This window comes from Miniopterus schreibersii (genome assembly GCF_964146895.1).
Source record: "Miniopterus schreibersii genome assembly, chromosome: X".
Taxonomy (NCBI): Eukaryota; Metazoa; Chordata; class Mammalia; order Chiroptera; family Miniopteridae; genus Miniopterus; species Miniopterus schreibersii.
Window position 1 is genome coordinate 13563030 of NC_138104.1, and position 17314 is coordinate 13580343.

General features: G+C 39.1%; 1 protein-coding gene across 1 annotated transcript in view; it reads left to right on the plus strand.

The window, feature by feature from the left end:
* TENM1 (teneurin transmembrane protein 1) overlaps window positions 1-17314 on the plus strand; it is a 711536-nt gene that overhangs the window by 535030 nt on the left and 159192 nt on the right. Inside the window, exons 15-17 of the mRNA XM_081125839.1 lie at window positions 3904-4089; window positions 5899-5922; window positions 8611-8757. Of these exons, the coding sequence (XP_080981965.1) occupies window positions 3904-4089; window positions 5899-5922; window positions 8611-8757 (357 nt within the window). The remainder of the gene's footprint in view (window positions 1-3903; window positions 4090-5898; window positions 5923-8610; window positions 8758-17314) is intronic.

The following is a 17314-nucleotide window of genomic DNA, read 5'->3' on the forward strand; positions in this document are numbered from 1 at the left end:
TGTCCCTTCAGTTCTGCTTCATATATTTGGCTTGATGTTTTCAGTGTTGAAAATTTCTTAGCCATTATCTAGGCAAATATTTTTTCTGCACCTATGACACTGACAAAAGCTCTCCCAAGTCTCTGAGTCTTCCAGCTGTCTCTACCAGAATTGACAGACACTGCTAGAGGAAAAGCATCCGTAAATGTCAGACTCACCTCTCTGCATTTTCTTTTCCTCCTGGAACTTGGCCCAATATTCTTTCCTTTTTTGTGAACTGCAGTAACATCTAACAGATTTTAAAATATACTTTGTCTAGATACATTCATCAGAAGAGAATAGTAAAAATTTCTTAGGTCACAGGTACTAGAAACAGAAGTCTCCCTTTAAACTTTGATACGCATACTTGACAAAGTATCTCTTAGTCCTGAATAAAGCAGGCTTTAGAAAGATTTCGTCATCATTAATTTAGTCAATGCTTCCTTCTTATCTCTCTGGGATAGTAGATAGTTTATTAGTCTCCATCTCACTAATATTTCAGCCTTTTAAGGGTCCTTGCTTTCTGCAGGAGTTTCAGTCCAACTTCCCATCTTAAATGGTCCAAAGACCCCATCTCTTTTCCCTTTGTGGGTGTAAATAGCCCAGTCCCTGGTTATTACTGGCTATATTAACACCCCAAGGCTGCCAGAGGGTTAACTGACATGTTTACTTCTTTGGCTGTTAGCAACATTTTTTGCTTCTGGCACTTGAGAATTTCTGTCTTGTAAGCTAAGACATGCTGCTTTTAAAATTATTGCATTTGCATTATATTCAACATTTTCTAAGGGTTATATTGAGATGGATTAAGGATAGTCTAGTCTGCCATTTTGCTGATACTGTTCATCTAGTCTTAATACTTTATAGGAAATCACCAAAATGATACACTCCTTTAGACCTAACATTTTTAGTTGTATAAAGCAATAATGCAAAATGTTTGCTTCGAATTGTTTCAGTTTGCTCTGACCTGATCGGCTGTGACCAATTTAACTTTCTAATCTTAGAAAGGCCCTTTCAGTTTAGCTTTCAGTGTCTTGGGGAAGCCACTAAGGAGAACATAGTTACAATCTCAAGTTCACTACAAGAATTGAAATGTCAAATCCAGATTATCAATCAGAGATTCAGAACCAAGGTATAGAAAGGAGGTGCTATTTCAAGATTAACCTACTTGATCTACCATTTATTATTAGGCCAACCCCTCCTTTTTTGTATTTTCCGGGACCTGGACTTTTCTTACAATTTGGTGATCACGCACCCACGTTTCCAGTCACCGTTTTCATTCACCCCTTCCAATCTTGCTTTACAAAGACCGCTTAATCAATATAGCTTTTCCTAAAGTCACTCACTATTTCCAGTATTATACAGGTAACTACTCCCTTATCCTTGTAAAAGTGTCCCCGTTTGCCTTTAGTTACACTATGGTCTCCTGGATTTCCTCCTATCACTCACTGCCCTCTCCCTCCCACTCTCCTTTGATGGTTCCACCTTTGCTACCTTATTTTTAAATCATGGAACCTCAGAGCTCACTTTTGAGGCTCTTCTATTGTTTGTTCTTTAGGGTATCATCCGGTCTCGTGCCTTTAATATCACCTAGATGCCAACGATTGCCAATTTCCTATTTCCAACTTAGTCCGTCAAATTCATATATCCTACTTCTTTTTTAAAAAATTTATTTATTTTTATTATTTTGTTGTTGTTGTTTAAAATATTACAGATGTCTCTTTTTCTCCCCAATGACCCATTCCACCCCGTCCCATCCCCCACCCCAGTCCCTCTCCCCACCATTGTCCATGTCCTTGGGTTGTGCATATATGCATATAAATTCTTTGGTTACTCTCTCCGGCTTTACCCACCCACCCTCCTCCATCCCTCTTACATTCCTCAGTCTGATCTATGCTTCCATGTCATTGAATCTATTCTGTTCATCAGTTTATTAAGTTCTTTAGATTCCACATAAAAGTGAGATCATGTGATGTTTGTCTTTCTCTGCCTGGCTTATTTCACTTAGCACAATACTCTCCAGGTCCATCCATACTGTCCCAAAGGTTACGAGATCCTTCTTTACAGCTGCGTAGTATTCCACGGTATGAATGTCCCACAGCCTTTTTATCCACTCATCTACTGATGGGCACTTGGGCTGTTTCCAGATCTTAACTGTTGTAAACTGCGCTGCTATGAACATAGGGGTGCATATATTCTTTCTGATTAGTGTTTCAGGATCCTTACAGATATCCCACTTCTTAATTGACATCTTCACTTGGCTATCCATATGTTATCTGAGAGTTAATCTGTTTCATCTTCCACCCTTATTTATTTATTTTTTAATCCTCACCTGAGGATATTTTTTTCCATTGCTTTTCAGAGAGAGTGGAAGGGAGAGAGAGAAACACACACACACATCGATTGGTTGCCTCCCTCACACACCCCAACCAGGGCCGAGGGGAGAGCCTGCAACCGAGGTACGTGCCCTTGGCTGGAACCGAATCTGGGACCCTTCTGTCTGCAGGCCAACACTCTAACCACTGAGCCAAACCAGCCAAGGCCACCCTTATTCTTAATGGCAGCATTACCCACCCACTTGCTTAAGGCAAAACTTTTACTTTTCCCTTTCTTTCATTCCCCATATCCAGTCATGAGGAGGAAATCCTGTTGGATCTACCTCCAAATATATTTCACATCTGTCTAATGGCCCTAGTAGGTGTAAATATTACTTTCATTGTGTAGTTGCACAAGCAGAGATTAAGAGAGCATATTAGTAACTCGCCTAAGTGTACATGGCTTTTATGTAGAGGAATCCATTATTCTTCCAATGAGAACTTCGCTCTCAAAGAATACTTGGGAATAAATTAGTGAACAAATTGATCTAGATAGTAATGAAATCCATAACCTTGGCTTTACCAGAAGAATAATCTCTCCTACTGAAAAATAACTCTGCTATGTATAGAATAGGAACCTTTGTTACATAGAAAAAGCTTAGTTACATGTAACATAGGGTAATGTGACATCATCACATGGCAATACCTCTTAATATATAAAACCAGTTTAAGAATTTAAGACTATGGAAGGTAGACAACTTGGCTTCCAGAACTCCCTTTGCATCCTTCAAGGATATACGGCCAATTATACCCAAAACCTGTTGCTTTAACCCCCTTTCTCCCCCTCCAGCAAGGGTATCCAATCAAGAAAAGGGCTTGCCGAGCTTTTATGTTAGCTTCTCTACTGTCATAACTTTATAAATAATCAACAAAAACATTTCTCAACAAAAAGTCAAGGGGACAGAGGAGAGAACCTCGGCAGAGCCATTATACACCTTGATGATACAAACTAAATATTGGGTGGCATTTTCAGATAAGAAGACTGTATTTTAAACAACTAAGAGTCATTTTAAGTGCTTGAAATAAATGCAAATATTGTTAGTAAGTTCAAGGACAACAGTTGATTTATCACCATTGGCAGCTTTACCTTTTGTAGATGATGAAATTAATTAGTTATCTTTGCAATTTTAGAACGTCTCTTCCTTAATGAAGTTAGGGCACTACTGTATCATGTGTGTGTTTCCCCCCAATGACTGCTTCTAGTGCCGTAAAATCCCAGCAACATTATTTGCAATCTTAATGAATGTTTAGTGAAACCCACTTGACATTTTTTTGGCATTAACTTCATTTCTAAGCCTTGAATGCCATTATCATTTTATGAACTTCTCAAAATCAATTTGACTTAGAGTTTATTTTATACTTAGAGACTTAACTATCTTTTTTATGAAATTCCTTGTACGTTCACTCAAGTGCTGGAGGTCTTTGTGACATTTGGGTAGTTCTAATGTCTTTGGACATAGTAAATTTTAGTTTTAGTAGCATATGTGAGTATATCTTCTTTGAATTCCCACAGAGCTCTGTACCATGGAGTGTGGTAGCCATGGAGTCTGCTCAAGGGGAATTTGTCAGTGTGAAGAAGGCTGGGTAGGCCCAACATGTGAAGAACGCTCCTGTCATTCTCACTGTGCTGAGCATGGTCAATGCAAAGACGGAAAGTGTGAGTGCAGCCCCGGATGGGAGGGCGACCACTGCACAATTGGTAAGTACCACCATACTTTGAGTAAAGGAAATTGAATTAATTGGAGAAAAGCAGTCTAGTGAGTCAATCACCAGGCTTGTCATAAAATTTGAAGTTGAAGGAGACATGGAAGAGGAGGTTTAGCTATAGTTTGAAAGTGTCGTTAACTGGAAGGCTGAGAGTATCTTACTTAGTTCTTGTGTCATTTCCTTTCTTGTTACTTCAGTATTCCTTTTATTTTCTGCTTTCGAGTACTTTGAGATACTCAAATGAAAGGTGATACAATGGAATAAAGGGTCATCAGTTAATAAGAGAAGTGCTTTTGTTGTGAAGGTTAACATCTGCTGCCCACTTTTCCTTTTGAAAAGTACAGGTTGTGTCAGTTGAAAGCACTTAGAAGCAATTTCATTAAATAGGACGACTTTAGCAGGGGCCACTGGGTCATTAGGTGCTGTCTTTAATGTACATGAGGAAGACACTCCTGACCTGCCATCAGTAGAACATCTGTTTTGAATTGTTTATTGGATAGCATAGGGGGGTTGTACTGAGGCATCCACCCTCTGTCATCCCTTGTCACCAATTTCGCTCATTTTCAGGATGTTGCCTGGGAGAAGAGCCTGTGGGTGTGAGAAAGCTTATATAATCATAATTAACCTGTCACATGGTCTTCACCCTAGGAAAACCACTAATAATAATGAAGGTTTCCATTTTAAAATACATCCTTTTCCTGGAAAAAATATCAAAGCCCTTGACACAGACACATATCTGGCACAAAAGTTTCCTGCATATACAGAGGGACAAAGATGATTTCCATTGTTCAGCTACGGAAAGTGGGTCACAGCAGAGCTCCAGTGGCAATCCATGAACACGCAGAAAATTCATGCAGAGTAAAGGCAAGCATGGGGTCTGGATACCCAATTTGTTGTTTGTGGGCTCCGCCCCCACTAGATTGCACTACAGCTTCCATTTCTAGGGCAAGGTATTTTGTTATAATGGTTGGAACCTGCCAATGTAATGTGTAATACAGATAATATATATATAACATAATCTTAATAAACTGCATTACCACTGTAGTAAAGGCGCAGCAAGTCCTGTTCTGTGACTGTGGAGAATATTTAAGATTCATTAAAAAGGTGGTGAGGGGTGAGACTCAGATGCAGCTTAAGTAATTGCATTCCTGCACTACAGTAAGTTTATTGCCTCCACATAAGAGGATTTGAACATTGTTATGATTGCCAGGCTGGTGTGGCTCAGTGGTTGAGCATGGACCTAGGATCCGGGAGATCGCTGTTCGATTGCCGGTCACGGCACATGCCCAGGTTTTGGGCTCGATCCCCAGCAGGGGGCGTGCAGGAGGCAGCCGATCAATGACTCTCACCATTGATGTTTCTCTCTCTTTCTCTCCCTTCCTCTCTCTGAGATCAATAAAGATATATTTTTAAAAATATATTGTGATTGTTACTAAAGGTGGTTACTCCAGAACTTCCTCTTAAAGATACTGCTAATAAGAAGTTCTGGCTGGTGCTCTTTTACAAAAGTTATTACTGAAACGTAAAAATGCAGTTGTTATACTTTTAATGAAATATGACACTTTTTTAGGAAGCCTAATAGAGTTTCTTGCAGAAAAGCCATTAATATCTTTCCCACAGAAAATATGATTCCCAAACTACACAGGCCAGTGTACCAACTTCTGAGCTGCAGGCAGTCAGCAGTTCACAGTTTGCTGTTCTCCTTCCAGGCAACAGATGGTAAACCATTAGGACATGTTGTATAGCTTTGGTCTCCCAGAAACTCATTTAATCACTCTCTCTCCCCCCCACCCCCTTTTAGCTCACTACTTAGATGCTGTTCGAGGTAAGATTTTTCTCACTGGTTTTATAACAGAAAAAATATTTTAAATGGAAAATGTGCATGTGGGAAAGGAAGGGTTGCTGTTCTGTTTTGTTTTTTCCTTTCACTTTTGACAATTCTAAGTATAATATTGTCAGGTTCATGCTATTATAGCTGGACTAGAAAGTATTTTCTTTTCACAACGTCCATTTTTTGCCATATTGTGTAATGGAATGATAAGCAGTTTTAAGAGCTTGTTTTCCTTGTCTTTGAGGTGTTGTGTGTGTGTGTCTGTGTGTGTAACACATACAGATGATTATTAAATTAAGTAGGCTTAGGCAGACACTTGAACTTTTTCTTCCTCATAACAATAGAGCTCTAAGTCCACGTGCAGTGTCCTTACCAGGTGAGAGGAATGATCCCCTAGAAGCACTCCATCATCCCACCCCCCCCCCCGATCTGCCTTTGATAGAGATAGTAAGGGTTTTTCTGTCGGATATCCTGGTGCCTTTCATTACCTCAGCCTCAGAAGGGTGAATACATTGAAAATTATTTCGAAATTCTCTTATTCTTTGTATATCCATGAAAATGGAGCTAGATAAATTCCTTTCTTAAACCTATATATATTCATTCTATACCACTTCTTGAGGAATATATATGTATACACACACACGCACAAACACACACAGAACCTTGTGCCTCATTATGATGTTTCAGTCAATGACAGACCACATATATAACAGTGGTCCCATAAGATTATAATGGAGATGAAACATTCCTGTTGCCTAGTGACGACATAGCCAGCATGATGTGATAGCGCAAGTATTACTCACGCGTTTGTGGTGATGCTGGTGTAAAAGCTTGCCCTGCAAGTCATATAAAAGTAGAGCACATACCACTGCAGCAGTAGGCTATGCCATCTAAGCTTGTGTAAGTATGCTCAAGGATGTTCTACAACAAAACTGCCTCATGGCACATTTCTCAGAACATATTCCTGTTATTAAGCAGTGGGTGACTATGTGTATACACACACACACACACACACACACACACACACAGCAGTTGGTCCTCCGTATCTGTGGGTTCCACATCTGCAGATTCAACTAACCACACATCGAAAATACAGGGTGGGGTAAAAGTAGGTTTACAGTTGTCCCTGCAGAAAATAATACAATAATTGATAAATAATAATAAAAGAATAAACTCTGTGTTTTGTGTACTCACAACTGTATAGCTACTTTTGCTCCACCCTGTATTAGAAAACAAAAATTCCTGAAACTTGATTCCTAAACAATATAGTATAACAACATTTACATGGCATTTACATTGTATTTGGTATTATAAGTAATGTAGAGATGATTTAAAATATATGGGAAGATGTGCATAGGTTATATGCAAATACAACACCATTTTACATAAGGGACTTGAACATCCTTGGATTTTGGTACCCCTGGGATCCTGGAACCAATTACCCACAGATACCAAGGGACAACTATATATGTAATATTTTCATATTTTCTAGCAGCCACTTATCACTTCATTTTAAAGTTTTTCCTTCCTCTGGTCTGTTGATAGTCGCTTGGAAAAACATTTGGAAGGAACACTGTTGCATCTGCAGATTTTTTTAAAAACAAAACATTTTCTTTTGCCCTTTATACTTATGGAATTTTCTTACAAAGACAGAAAATGAAAAGAATATTGATTGGACTGTCTCCAGTAAAACCCAGGTCTGGTCCTGTATGGCTACTGGAAACATTTCTAGAAGCTCTGTACCTTTATTGCTGCCTCTGTTTGTCTGCCCACTGAACACTTGGCACATGCACAGTTGCCCTTTGGAATAACCTACCTCTGAACTACTGGTAGGAAGAGTAAGGGATCCCTGAGAAATCAAAAGTCTAACTAGAGAGCATCGCCAGTGTTTGTAGTTCATCAATGGATAGAAGTCATTTAAACATAACAATTTTCTCTTAACTAAATTTATCCAGCTATTCTCTAGAATTCCTAAAGTCTAAATTTAGCAGTCTAAATTTGTGCCTGTAGTAAGCTGAGCACTTACACTACAGGCACAATATTGTGCTAGCTCCTGAGAGACATACAGCTAAGTAAGAAAATCACTCTTTAGCCTTCAGATTCATCACAATCTTGAAGAGAAAAACTGAATTAGATGTAAAGCAGCTGCAGCATTTTTTATGGCACCATATGGGCAAAGACTTAATGGTAAGGTCTGAACTACATACCAACATGCCTAAGTCCTAAAGCCATGCACCCCAAGGAAAAAACCCACACAGGCTAGTAGTAGTTAGGGGATGTTTCTCTTCTTAGAAACTGCTGCCTTTTCCCAGCGTTTTGGCCATAACTACATACGGTATCATCCATCCAGTTTGGATTGAGATGAGGAGATACATTTTTCAAAAAGAAACAGAAAACATTTTTTGTCCCCATCATAGTTTTCCTCGTGTCTGACCCAGAGGTTGGGAATTGGGGCTTGCATTGATAATGCTTAATTGGCTCCCCAAGGCAAAGCACGGCGGAGTGAGGGATAGCAGGTTCCCTGGGAAGTTTGGGTAAGCAAGTGAGCTCCTATTCCATTTATTCACCACCGCATCTGAATGGAGCACAGATGATTAGCCGCTTCCCTATAGGGAGATGCAGCGTTGTTGGCCAGTGCCATTCTGATGTCTCCGTGATTGTTACTCTCTGCTGTCTTTTCAGATGGCTGCCCGGGGCTCTGCTTTGGAAATGGACGATGTACTCTGGATCAAAATGGTTGGCACTGTGTGTGTCAGGTGGGTTGGAGTGGGACAGGCTGCAATGTTGTCATGGAAATGCTTTGTGGAGATAACTTGGACAATGATGGAGGTGAGTCATTTATAAAATGTTCATATAAGAAAGGAATAGCCCAACCTCTAGCACAGTGACAACCAATCTGGCCAAGAGTGAAAATTACGAATCCTTAATATAAACAATATTGAGTTCGATGAGGTCATACTGTTTTTTAAATCTCAGTTCATTGAAAATTTACTGTGGTCAGGAAATACTCGGAGCTCTTTGCGTTCATTATATATCTTTTAATCCCCATACCAACACTATGAGGTACAGGTACTATTTTCCCTATTTATAAATGGGAAAACTAATGCTTGGAGCGGGGATGGTAAGTGACTTTTCCAAGGTCACACAGCTAGAAAGTAACAGAACCAAGATTCCAATTCAGGGAGATATGACTTCAGACTCGATTTTCTTAACTAGTACAACCATGTTGCCTCCCATACCTATGGCATTTGCTGTATACCAAATTAAATCAGTGTGCCCATGTCCAAACTGTCAGGTGCTAGTGTAGCTTGCACTGTGCGGAATGTGAAACTGTTTTCTTTGTTCTTAGTTCGGTAGAGCTCTCTCTTGTGTCTCTACCTTTTAGTAACACTTTATACCTTTCAAAAGACACAGCATCAAGACGATTCACAGTAGACACGTTTATACGTGACTCAAGAGCTGCACATGATGTTTTATAAGCCCTATGTGGCTCCAAGGCCTCAGGGTAACCACTTGTGTTTTAGTCCAAGCCAACAAAATCGCCTAATACTTTGTGCAATCAGGCCTCAAAACAGCACAAATCACCTCTGAATGAGCCTAAAACAACAAAAGCTCACTTTCCTATAGTAACTTTCGACTCAAGGAAACGTAAAATTAACAGAAAGCTTCCTCCCTAACTTCCGTGCGCTTGCTTACAGTGAAGTAGATTTTGCAGTTTGGCTCCTCAGTTTTCTGCACCGCTTGTACATACACGTTGTCGTTTAAATCCAAACGTGGGGTTGAAATCAGTAAGGCAGCAATCTTCATTTAAGCACCGAACTGAGTGTGCATTTCCTCCTTTTCTCGTCCTGGCTAGCAGTTTAACCTTAAAGTGATGTAAGACCTTAGGAATTTTATGTGGAAGAAATTTTGCGGTTAAGAGCACAGGGCTTCGAAGTTAGACTTTCTGGCCTCAAAAACGAGCTCTGCTGTGTATTGCTGGCTCTACGATTTGGGAAAAGCTCATTCATGTGAACTACTTAGAAGATGAAAAACCGTGATGAAGGCTTGGGGGGGTGGGGAGAAGGGGTCAATGGGAAGAAAGGGGGACATCTGTAATTCTTTCAACAGTAAAGATAAATTTTAAAAAAGGAAAACAAAAAGAAAAGGTGACAGACTACACCACTCCCCTCACCCCCACCCACACACATACAGATACTATAAGCTTAGGATAACAGACCATTTTCCGACAAGATTACTACCTGTCTAAATTGAAGTTCTCATTTGAGAAGCTAGAGTGAGATTTTCAATTAAATGTTACACTAATCAATTATTTACTTGACTTTTATGGCCCTCCAAGACTTACCTTTTCCTTCCTTTACTTCCTTTGCATTATACGCCTCTTTACCTGCTGGGCCCTCTCCTGTACACCCATCATCCTCTGTCCATCATTGAAGCCCCAACTCAGGCCATATCTCTCAGGAAACCTCAGACATCCACCACCCCAGTCTCCCCTGGTGCTTAGCACATGTACCATACAGCCAAGCACTTAATTATATTCTGCCTATATGATTTTCTTGCAGCATGGGAAGCATGACCCAGAGTCCATAGTTACATGCTCAATATAATCACGAATGACATTAGCTTGCTTGTATTGGGGCTTTGCTCTGTACAAGGCACTGTGCTGAGTCCTTTCGTGAATCATTTCATTTAACCCCCTGAGGCAGAACTACTATTAACACTGCTTTACAAATTAGGAAACCGAGGCACAGTGAAGTGAAATAAGAATCTATAGCAAGAAAATGATAGAGCCAGGGTGTAAGCCTAGGTGGTCTGCCTCATTCCATACACGATTTGAGGTAGTAATAGAGATTTCTCAGTTGATATATTGATTAAAAGGTTTCTGCTCAGAAAATACATTAACACTCTCTGTGATTATAATTTCTGGCTCAATTAGGGTTGAGCCAAAATACATTTCCTGCCTTAATAAAGTACAGCTTGATAAAAATAATTGAATATTTAATTATCAAGCATTTTATGGCCTCAAGGTCACCTCTAGGTAGCCAAAATGTTTAATGAATAAATCAGTTAAATATTAATAGATTAATGGATTATTAATTCTCAATATCTGTGGTATAGATAGGCACAAAAGGTATAGAAGATTTTGCTGAATGTGTATTGACCTCCGAATATTTCTTTAAAATTGTATATTTGTGTGGGAATCAAACATCCCATATGGGTTCAGTGTATTTTTATGATCATTTCTTTAGGGAGTATGAAGGGGAAGCTCCTTGAGAGTTTTAATTACCATATTTCTTCCCTTAGTAAGATTAAGATGGTATGGATTTTAAATATAGATTTGATTCTATCTTGAGATGGGAAGGTAGATTAAATAACCTCTGAAAGCCACATGACTAAGATTTTGGACAATAATTCCATTTTTATACTATTTAAATTGTATCCCAAAGAATACATTAAGTGTCCTTCATTCGATAGTTTCAGGATTCATTTAGCTGACTATGACTAATGATTAATATTTGCATACTTGTTTGTGCATGTATGTGTGCACTTTAATTAAATCAGAAAGTGCCAATTGAACCTTTTAGAAAAACATGGTCCTGATTTTTTAAATGTAATTCTTCAAAAATCTTCTCAATCAAAAAAAAAACAAAAACAAACCAAACATTTTCAAGCAATTGCTTCAAGTACCTGCTACCTGATTACTCCACATTATAGCTGATACTTAAAGAGTGGCTGAGGTTTTTGCATTCTAATCAGCTTTGAATAACTCATTAGTATTGCTGCTATTTCCTGCAGCTTTGACTTTAGTTACACTCTGATTCAATGCATTCTGACTCTTAGTAACTAATTGGGCTGCATTGAATATGTGGGTGACACAGCTGGTCTAGGAGCTACCTAAGAGCTCCTTGAACAGTAAAAACAAGAGAGAACGAATAACCTTGGATTTTTAAAAAATTAATATGCAGGAAAAGGAAAAGAATCTTAGGCATTGTATATAGGAAAATGAATTACTATAGAAATCACAAACTATCAAATGCCTTGACCTCGTTTACGTATCATGTGCATCACACTGTGCTTGGAAAAGGTGACTTAATATTATGGTGACCACATTTTCACGTGTCAGTCATGTGTCCTGATTTGGGGTTTGGAAGATATGATAACCTTACATTACACGCACATCTGAAATGACATGAGGAAAAAAGTTTAGACATTATATTAACTGAATCAGAGTAGCTAAAACAAAGACTAGCAAGAGCAAGCTAGAACTATCAGACGTTAAAGAGTATTTTAAAGCTATGATAATTAAAACAAAGTGGTATGGATGTAAGAGTAGACAAATTAATATAACTGAATAAAAACTCTGGAACACAACCTAGCACAAATATAAATTTAGTATGCTATAAAGCCAGCATCAAAAATTAGTGGGGAAAAGAAGCGTTATGAAATAAATGGTGCTGAGACAAATATTAAGGAAAAAACTTAGATTTTCAATTCATACTATATTCCAAAAAGTAAGATAAATAAAAACACTCCAGCTGATGAATGAGTTAAAAGTAAAAGAAAACTCAAACGCAATTAAAAGAAAATATCAGTGACAGATTTCAAGATGGGAAGGGATTTTAACTATAAAAGCAAGGGACGAGACTGCAATAGGAAAAGAAATGATAAATCGGACTTCATAAAAATTTCAAATTTCTTAATGTTGTTTAGCTAAGTTTATAGACCATCCGATATCTAACTATTTGGAGATACAAAAATGTGCACTATCTGATATGTGACCACTAGTCACATGTGACTTTAAATTTAACTTAAATAAGATGAAAAGTTCGGTTTCTCAGTTGCACTAGTCACATCTCAAGTGCTCAGCGATCACATGAGGCTAGTGACTACTCTATTAGTGCATATCTAGAGCATTCCCATCATCGAAGGAAGTTCTACTGGACAGCGCTGATCCAACTGTTTGACTCAAATGCTTACCTTTCAGGCAAACGTACCATATTGGGTACCCAGTGTTCTATTTATTCATTACTACTTTGTGCCAAGTATTTAGCATGTACAAGTGCCCAGAGGTGGAAATGTACCAGTCTCCCCTAGGAGGGAAAAGCAAGTCATTGTGGGTGGGATACAGTGAGTCAGGGAGAGACTGGTGGGAGATGAGCATATAAAGGTGGACACTGACTAGATCATACAGAACAGTGTGAATTTCGTAAGATGTTCATCTATCAAACAAAGATTACATTTTATGCACTCCAGTCATAGAGGAAGGAAACTGGCCGTGATACTATGCAAAGATTGTCAAGGAGATTAAAAAGATACAGAATAGCCTGGCTGATGTGGCTCAGCGGTTGAGCATCGACCTAGGATCCAGGAGATCGCGATTTGATTCCCGGTCAGGGCCCAGGCCCAGGTTGGGGGGTTCGATCCCCAGCAGGGGGCGTACAGGAGGCAGCCGATCAGTGACACTCATCATTGATGTTTCTCTCTCTCCCTCTCCCTTCCTCTCTCTGAAATCAATAAAGATATATATTTTTTTTAAAAAGATATGAGTGTTTAATCAAAACAGCCTTTCCCCCTGATCTTTTAAGTAGTTGTCACATGGTTATCCACGCGTCCCTGGTACAGAGTCTTCCTGTGGTCCATATTCCTATTCACTGGTAAAATCAGTAAGTTAATTGCCTAAAAGAGAATGATGTTCCAGGGATCATTCTTCGTAACAAGTCACCATTCATTAAGAACAATAGCAATTTGCAAGCCTGGTTTATGATGTACTGTTTCTAGATCTGGAAATCAGCACCATGGGTGAATTATGAACACATATAAGCTCATGGATCAATAAGCTTCATGTTTTGAATGTCACCAGCATGCTGCAGTGTTTAATAAAAAGGAAAGGGAAATAGAGGGAACAGTGAATTAATAACATTTGTTCTGTTTAAGGACCAGACACCCGTTGTACATTTACTTTTAAGATTTGGCTGGGATAGAAAGCCTAACATCAGAAAGCACATTTCTAAGTATTGTCTTCTAACCATACCGCCCCCCCTCGTTTTCAAGCAATCCATTTATAAAAGGACCATCACTTAGTTATAAGAGCCTAAACTGCCAAGTGATACAAGTGGAAGTTGGAAAATCTAAACTGTGTAACTCAGTTAACCACCCCGACTGGATCTGTCACATTATCTATCAACTAAGGCTGGTAACACTTGATGTCTGCCTACTTGGCAATGGTGTAAAGAAATGAGATAATGTTTGAAGCACAGCGATTTAAAGTCACAGGATAACCATGTGACAACTACCTTTAAAGTAATAAAGGTGTGATATCAGTGAAGAATCTATAACATATTTTGAAGCATTGGTTGAATGTTTCTTGTCTCTAGGTAAATTTACAAATGTCAGAGAAAGAGACTTTTAGGACATGCTATAAATATGTATTGAATGCTTATTTTGAGCCAGGTACTATTCTAGTCATTGAGGAAATAGCAATGAATAAAAAAAACTAAATCCACCCTTCCATGGAGCTTACATTTTAGTTGTGAGAGGCAGACAGTAAACCAATTTTTTTAAATGTATTTTTATTTATTTCAGAGAGAGAGGAAGAGAGGGGGAGAGAGAGAGAGAAACATCAATGATGACAGTCATTGATCAGCTGCCTCCTGCACGCCCCCTACTGGGCATTGAGCCTGCAACCTGGGCATGTGCCCTGACCGGGAATCGAACCTCTATATCTTGGATGCTAGGTCGACGCTCAACCACTGAGCCATGCCAGGGGAGCAATAAACCAATATTTTAAAAATAGTATGATAAAAGACAGTGTGATGAAGAAAGTTTTTTAAAAGCAGGGGGAAGCAGGGGTGGAGAGAAAATAAGGAGTGTAGGAGAGGGGTGAAATTTTAAATAAGGTGGTCAGAGAAAGCCTCACCAGAAAGGTGGTATTTGAGTAAAGACTTAAAGGAGGTGAGCGGTGAGCTATGTTGCTATTGGAAAGAACATTCCAGACACAGGAATAGTGGGAAGGGGGCTGCAGGATAATAGGAGGTAAGATCAGAGAGGTAAGAGAGAGACCGTGAAGAACCAAACTGTGAGGAAGTAAGTCATTGTCAGGACATGAGCTTTTACTATGAGTGATATGGGAAGCCACTGATAACAAGTGAGGACTGGGAAAACCTAAATATTAGTGGCACATAAACAATGTACTTTCCTCACAAAAAAAGTAATTTGCATGTGGTTATAGCAATAACAATGTTTTGAGCAGGTCAAATTCTGAATGCACTTGAGCCTCTCCCCACTTTCTTTTTACTAATACAGCAAAATGCTGGGGTGAAAGCCAGTCTGAATAAATGGGGGGAAAAATGAATTACAGGCTATTCCCAACGGAATTACAATCACATTATCTTCAATGCATATAACAGCAACCATTAAGCTAATGCCTGGTAGGGGGCCTGCTTTAATAAAAGTTTATGAAGGATTTATCTGATTTATTATTAGTCCATTGTTTATGGATTTCTAAAATGCCCACGATTTTGTTTAACTGAGTCATTGGAATGAGCAGCCCTTCAATTTCTTTCTCACTATTAACTTGCTTGGCAGACCCTATATTCTATAGATGCTGAAAAGGTTAAGCTTCAATCCAGCCCCTGTCCAAATGATAAGGAATTCAGAATTTGTAAAATTTAATCAAAGATGATTCACTGTGGCATTAGTGTCTATTTAGAGCCACTTAGGATCCTACCTATCTGACAACCTATCCAAGCAGAGTTCACAAAATGAACACATTCCAGCGAATTGAATATGCTCCACAGAAGTTAATTGCCGTCTGGCCAGTGATAAAACAACTTCAACAGAAACAATAGAAGTGAGTCTGAACATTTTAAGCTGTCACTGCAGACCATTGGCATCTACCCCTAGGACACTATGCCTAGACTCTTTTTTAGTCTGCACAGTCTAGAATTTGGTGAATGACAATAGCTAACGTTTATCAAGAGTGCTAGCTACATACTAAACACTGTGCTAAGGCCTTTATGATTATTATAGCCTGTGATCCTTACAACAACTCATAGGGTAGGTATTTAATTATCCCCATCTTGTTGGTGAGGAAACTCCTCTACAAGCGAATCCAAGAGTTGAACTGATTTGTCCAGGATCCTATAGATTGTAAGTGGCAAAGTCAAGATTAGATAGAATCCGCCCAGCCGGCATGTCTCAGTGGGTGAGTGTCAACCCATGAACCAGGAGATCGAGGTTTGATTCCTGGTCAGGGCACATGCCCAGGTTGTGGCTTGATCCCCAGCAAGGGGTGTGCAGGAGGCAGCCGATCAATGACTCTCTCATAATTGACGTTTCTATCTCTCCCTCTCCCTGCCTCGCTCTGAAATCAATAAAAACATTTTTTTAAAAAGATTAGATAGAATCAGAATAGTCTGGTTCTTTGATCTCAACCATTTCATATGTTCTAAATACCTGCATTAATTAGTCAGGCGATTGGAAGTCTTAGAGCCTGGCTCGGTACTAGTAATAGTACTTAGATGATGATGATGATGATGATGATGATGAACATGTGATTTGTAGTCAATACACTGGGTGTGATATGACTCCCATATTTCTCCCAACTGTGCAACCACATTCAGTCTCCCCTTCTTTATCTATAAAATGGAAATGAGAATGCCATGTCTACCTACCAGGGTTTTTGCAAGGATTAGTTGAAATGATACATGGGGAAGTACCTAGTGTCATACCTGGCAAATATTAACTAATTTCTACATGTTTCCAATTCCTTTTGGAGAGCATACCATGAACTAGCTGTCCATGTTTATCAAGGCGTTAATGTGCATGCTGTCCCTGAAAAGCTGTAGCTTTTAAAATTCATTTTAAGGATCAGGAAAATATGGGTTTTCCACATGTCATGTATATGCCTTTGTCCAAGCCTCCTTTCAAGCAAGGGCATACATCTAGCAGGTGAACATTTAATAGTGAATGACTTGGTCACATCCGGAAGAAACCAATGTCCTTGATATTCATCAGCCCCAATTGAGCCAAATGGCATGGTCCCTAACTGGTTGGCAAAGCTAGCTTCAGTGAATGCCACATTTAGTCCTTCAAGACAATTTAACCACCCTCTTTTTTGCTAGCTTTTATTTTTATTCTTTTAAAAGGAACAGGCCCTAAAAATAAAAATAAGTGAACATTTGATATGCCCATATCTGACACCCCGAGCCCAGCTGTCAGGAGGGTGCCACAGCTTCCATTTCAGAACAATAAAGGAACCGTTAATAGCCCGAAGAAAAAAAGAAACCCACACATGCAGTGTGACTGTCATTCGCACTTCTCTATAACAGTCTAGACATACTGTATGGGCTGTTATCCAATGTGATAATTGGCAAGTAGGCCTTTG